Source organism: Perca flavescens, chromosome 3 (genome assembly GCF_004354835.1).
Source record: "Perca flavescens isolate YP-PL-M2 chromosome 3, PFLA_1.0, whole genome shotgun sequence".
Lineage (NCBI taxonomy): Eukaryota > Metazoa > Chordata > Actinopteri > Perciformes > Percidae > Perca > Perca flavescens.
The window spans coordinates 5,725,191-5,731,234 of NC_041333.1; the positions used below are offsets into that span (position 1 = coordinate 5,725,191).

Sequence of the window (6,044 nt, forward strand, 5' to 3'; positions counted from 1 at the left end):
ACTGTTTTTATTATTTGTATTTTTATTGTATAAATTCTCACGTACGTCTGATAACATAACTTACTGGAACAAAACTGTTGTTGCTGGTGACAAAACCACAAATTAAATGTACATTGAAGCGATACTGGCGTAAAAGACCAGCTTATTGCTGTCCGATTCTCTGATATAAATGCCTGCATTGCATTGTGGGATATCGGCTGTGAATACACGCAGCTCAGCCCATATTGTAGTGATCTGTCTCACAGCATACTGTAATATTTCACTGGTAATAAGACCGAAGTAATATTATGATAACATTTAAATAAATGTAGATGTAGCATTGAACATTTTTGTTTTAAAATTATCAATAATCAAAGCAATCCAGCTTCCCTGGCAATAAGACTGAAATAATAACATTAAAAGAAATACATATAAAATATAAATAAGATCTCGTGAATAAATGTTGATTAAAACAGCGGTTATAGGGCTATAAATACTAATAATTGCAAAGCTGTATACAGCTTCTCTGCTGCAGCCCGACTGGCAGAAAGAATCGTGCTGTGATCACGAAAGATGCTTCCCATTGAAATACATTAGTTTAAAAAACGTGTTTACCATCACGAAAAAAAAATGAGATAAACGTGTCCGTGTACATGAATCAATAGATTAAATTAAATGAATATTTCATGAACTGCCGTGAGACTGGGTTGGATTAGCAACATGTGGCTACTGTCAGGTTTTCCTGGACTCTGTTTGTTTTCACCATCATCTCTGTCTTCACCTGTTTAGTTAATTAGTTCAGTGTCATCACCTGTGTCTAGTTTTCTTAATCATCTTCACCTGTTCTGTTCTCATCACCATCGGTGTATTTAAGTTCCTGTTTCTCACTCCTCAGTTGTCCGTCAATGTTTGAGTAGTGCACTCACTGTTTCGAGTTTGGATATTGCCTTTTTTGAATAAACCTTTTGAGTATTTTGTAGTGATGGCAAACTGAAGCTTTCTGAACCAGTGAAGCTTTCAATCCAATTGTATCGAAAAAAGGTTCAATACTCGAAGCTTCAGTACTCTATGAGGACATCTAGTGGTGAAAGGAAGAATAGCATTGTGTCACCAACTGTTTCACAGATGCTCCTGGGACCCGTTGTTATGTCCCAGTGTATTGTTTGTTAATTGTCTAAATAAAAATATTAGATCACAACAAAAATAAAAGTTTCACAGATATTAGGCATGAATGTCTGTGAGTCAAAGATGAGTACATTGTGTGTATGAATTCATGGATAAATAAATAATGACAAATAACTTATCCTATTTGTGACCATGCATACATGAAAATGTCATTGCCTTCTCCACAAAATAAAACTATAAAGTTAGGATTATGGTGTGAACGTTTTTTGTGTTAGAAAACAAATACATCAATTTTGGAGGGAAATTAATGTAGGACACATTGCACATTGTAAACACGTTTCTGTGATTATATTGAGTAGCCTACGTAACCTAGAGCAACATTGTCTCCTCAGCCAAATAGGTGAGATAGGCAGTGCAGAAGGCATAGGCTATATGGGCAATCTAACAGTGTGACATGTAGTCTATTGCCAGTGTGGGGGTTCATAGAAATAGTGTGAGTCAGTTGATTGGGGAAGTGCTTTGACAGTGACAAGGACATACTTTGGGACAGAAAAAGTGCTTGTGACAGTTAACAAACAGTGATGATGCTTATGGACAATAACAATGCTTGTGGACAGGTCAGGGGGTTATTGTTGTGATTGGTGACGTGTTTGTGGGAAAAGGAATTAAAAATCATTTTTATTCAGAAAGAGAATCGTTTCCACAGTTCCAGGGCTGAGTCTATTTCGTTTCTTGCTGACGACGTCACCAGCCTTGGAAAATACCCGCTCACATGGCACAGAGGAGGCAGGTGTGCAGAGAATGTTACGTGCCAGCACGTACAAGTGAGGGTATACATGTTTGTGCTGTGCCCAAAACTGAAGTGGATCTTCTGAGCGTTGTATGTTGGGCTCACTGAGGTACCTCTGCACCTCCACAGTGGCATTTGCAGTGGCACTTTTCACCTTCCTGGTCTCTGACACATGTAGGTCCAGTAAATCCCATAGGCCAGTTCCTGTATAGTGACAAAAACAATGCATTAAGCAACAGAAATACTATATAAACATGACAATATTGACTATAGATTCATACCTGAGGATTCAGCAGGCTCTTGTGCTGCTGGGTCAGGTGGAGTACTGCTGTCTTTGAAAAGGAATGAACATTCAGCTGTGAGCCTTCTGATGGCATTCTGAGAATTTCCTGGGTTGCAAAATCCCACTGCTTTGAATCGTGGATCCAGGAGAGTGGCCAGGGAGTGTTGACTTGCTGTTTCATAGTGACTTAGTCGCTCCATCATGAGCCGCATGAGGTTGGTGCAGAGCTCCTTCGCCATCTCACCATTCACCTCCCGCAGTTTAGTATTAATGGCATGCCTCAGCATTCTCACAAGGGGAACAATTTTGGAGCCAGAGACAGTTTTCTCTGATGACAGCTCCACCATTGCCTCTTTTAGAGGAGACAATGGTCCAAGGCATTCAGCTATGTTATGATATTCTGCTGGAGTCAGGGCCGCCAAATCGGTGGAGAGGGACACCATAGCAGCACTGACCGGTTCCCTCTGCTCATAAAGCCTGGCCATCATTTCATACGTGCTGTTCCAACGTGTTTCCACCTCCTGCACCAGCTTGTGAACAGGTATGCCCATCTGCTGCTGGATGCTGAGGAGTCGCTCTCTGGCAACAGTGCTCGTCCTGAAATAGGCAGCAATCTTCCTGGCCTTGCCCCTTATTTCTTCCAGACCTGGCGTCTGGTCAATGGCTTTCTTCACAAGCAGGTTGATAGCATGGGCAATACAAATGCTGTGTCTGAGTTGCAATATATTTCCACATGCCAACATGTTTGCTGCACCATCAGTCACAAGGCATCTCACCTTTCCCTGAATTCCCCATTCCTCCATGACAGATGTCTTTGTAGCTGCGATGTTGGCTGCCGTATGCCTCTCTGGGAACTTCCCCACCGATAATAATATGGTGGACAATTTGTCATCGGCATTAATGTAATGGCAGGTGATGGCAAGATACGCATCCATATGGATAGATGTCCACATGTCTGAGGTCAGACTCACAGCTGTAGCATTCAGCAATTCATCCTTGGCCTTCTGCCTTTCCTCCACAAACTTGGACTCCACCATGGCTTTCACAGTTTGCCGTGATGGCAGAATATAGGATGGATCCAGAAGGCTCACAAAAGCTCGGAATCCAACATCATCCACAATGCTGAACGGTTGTGAGTCTTTTACGACCATGTGGACAAGTGCCTCATCTATCCGGTCCTTTCTATTTCCTACAAAACAACAAATGTACATTTATAAATGATGCAGTATGACTACATGTCATTAATAAATGCATGCATGTAGGCCTACTGCAATGTGAGAAACACAAACGGTTAAGATGAAAGTAAATAGACACACTACGGAGTTCACACTTGAAAAGGAACAACAGAATCTGAAGACAACCTCACCCTGACTGCTGGATTCAGCTTGTGCAGTGGCAGTGGCACGATCATGCTTGGCACGAAAGTGCCTCAACATGGATGAGGTGTTGTTGTTGTAGGCCAGCTTCTGGTCACATATCAAACACTGAACCTACAAAAAAAATCAAAATAAGTATCCTTAACAGATGTTTTCCAATTATACTATGTGCTTTTCTCATGTTTGGCCATAGTCTGTGATCATTCTTTTAAAAAACAGATCCCGGCCAGTGGCAGAATATGAGCCAATATTAGATGATACATGATAGATGCAACCACACAACATAATTTCTGAACAGGCTACACCAAGCCTACATCCCAAATGGTAGAAAAGACTAGTGCTTGGCGGAATGTATATGAAAGATGTGAATATAAAGAGGTTCCTATTGCCTATAGTCAAATACTATTTCATTGTTAAGCTATAGTTTAGGTTGTAGGTGGTTTAAATATAGACATTTCCATATTATGGAGAGCCGCGTAGCCTAATGCACACCGGCGTATCCCATATGCAATAAAATAACATAGGCTATTGCCAACCTTGTTGGGCGAAATCAAATCAAAGTGTTCCCACATCTCTGACCGGCCTATCTTCGCAACAGGTTCCATATCTAATCCTCGCTAAACTTTCTGAACGCTACTTTCTACTCGCTAGAAACTATTTAATAAACTGTCTACTCGCTATGAATGTACCTGCAATAAACTGTTTACTTGCTATCAATTTACCTGCAATTAACTGTTTACTTGCTATGACTTTACCTGCAATTAACTGTTTACTTGCTATGACTTTACCTGCTTATTAGCTGTTTACTTGCTATGACTTTACCTGCTTATTAACTGTCTACTCGCTATGACTTTACCTGCTATTAACTGTGTACTCGCTATACAGTTACTTGCACAAAACCCTGTATTTGCTACAAAGTTACTTGCACAAAACTCTGTATTGGCTACAAAGTTACTTGCACAAAACTCTGTATTTGCTAAGTAACTTGGACAAAACTGTCTACACGCTATGAACTCACCTCCAATAAACTCTCTACACGCCATTAACTTACCTCCAATAAACTCTCTACATGCTATAAACTTACCTCCAATGAACTCTCTACTCGCTATAAACTTACCTCCAATTAACTCTCTACTCGCTATAAACTTACCTCCAATTAACTCTCTACTCGCTGTAATACTCGCTATAATAATCTCTCTATATTCACTAACTCTGTTGACTCTCCTACTGCAACAACCCACAAATATGCGCCCTGTGTCGCACTTCTTTTAAAGCTTTGAATTCACCTTCGAAGCAGTCACATGGGTGTGTGTGAAACGAAGCTTCGGACGTCACTGGTCACGTGATTATCCCAAAACGAATCAAGCTCCGATACAAAGCTTCATTCCAAATTGGTTCATTTCTTCGATACATGCCTTGAAGCAGGAGGTTCACAAGTAACATCACTAGTATTTTGCATCTTCGCTTGGACCTCCTCTTCATTCCTCCTTAGACGTAACAGCTACAAGCACTAGGTATGCAAAAGCATCATGATAGCTTGTACTGATCTTAAGAAAGTGTGTAGGGAGCACCGATGATCATATTGCAAGATTTTAAACATTGCATTTGAAATTATTCTCATATCTCATATTCTCATTTGAATTGTTTGCAGCAGTGAGATGAACCAGATATTCCTGACACCCCAGTGGCTCTCCTTAACATGGTCAATGCCAGCACTTCAGCAATCCACTTCAACCTTGATAGCATTTCTGTTGTCATTGAAGATGACATTGTTGTGAAGGATCTCCCCCAGTTGGCTGATTGGTTCGTAGTGTTGTTTGGTCTGATTTACGCATTGAATTTAGTATTGGCACTGAAAAATGTTAAACAAAAAAAACTTTGTTCTTGTTTGGGCAGATGTTGGCGCAAACAAGAGCTAACGTTAATGACCGCTAATACCACACGTCAGTTAACATTGGCTAAATTGTGGCTAATGGTAACGTTAGCTAATTTCTCCCGCCCGGGATCAATCAATCTCAATCTGTCCTCTATAATCTAGTCTTTTTTTCATATTCTGTCATCTAGGAGTTTGAGGCCAGTGTTATTGCTGCTGCACAAGACCTCATAAACATGCTAACGCAAAATATTCAGCAGCAACGACCCCCAGCACAGCACAAACACCGAGCATTAGCTACATCAGAAGATGCACAGTGAATCCTCAGAACTGTACTGTGTATGACCACATAATAGACCAGATGTCTTTGTAGGAAAATGTTATGGAGCTGGGAGAAAGTGACTCTGTTTTGGGAGGCAGTTCATGGAAAGAAGTTGTCCATCCCCTGCATAGCTAAGCTACTGGGTATCTGCAAAAGGACTGTGTTTCAGCGGATGTGAGAAGAGGGACTATCAGTTAAGGGATCATACAGCAACCTGACAAATGAGGAGCTGGACAGCCTTGTGCGAACGGCAAGCTATGGGACACCGTGTAAGGTGGGAGCAGGTTTCAGCGTCC

The 6,044-nt window shown here is 41.1% G+C and overlaps 1 protein-coding gene across 1 annotated transcript; it reads right to left on the reverse strand.

The window, feature by feature from the left end:
• Positions 1 to 1,037: 1,037 nt before the first annotated feature.
• On the reverse strand, positions 1,038 to 4,158 carry LOC114552207 (zinc finger BED domain-containing protein 4-like). The gene is made up of 5 exons (XM_028572840.1): positions 4,090 to 4,158; positions 3,544 to 3,667; positions 2,176 to 3,366; positions 1,877 to 2,098; positions 1,038 to 1,057 (listed from the first exon to the last, which is right to left on the reverse strand). The coding sequence occupies exons 1-5, from the start codon at positions 4,156 to 4,158 to the stop codon at positions 1,038 to 1,040; spliced, it is 1,626 nt and encodes a 541-aa protein (XP_028428641.1).
• Between the last annotated feature and the right edge of the window lie 1,886 nt (positions 4,159 to 6,044).

Bases quoted from the DNA above. Each gene is read 5' to 3' on its own strand.
- LOC114552207 (XM_028572840.1), bottom strand. From the start codon at position 4,158: ATGGAACCTGTTGCGAAGATAGGCCGGTCAGAGATGTGGGAACACTTT. The intron at 3,367-3,543 runs GTGAGGTTGTCT...GTTGTTTTGTAG, and splicing joins AGCTGAATCCAGCAGTCAGG to GAAATAGAAAGGACCGGATA. The intron at 1,058-1,876 runs GTGAGCGGGTAT...TTTCACCACTAG, and splicing joins ACCTGCCTCCTCTGTGCCAT to ATGTCCTCATAGAGTACTGA.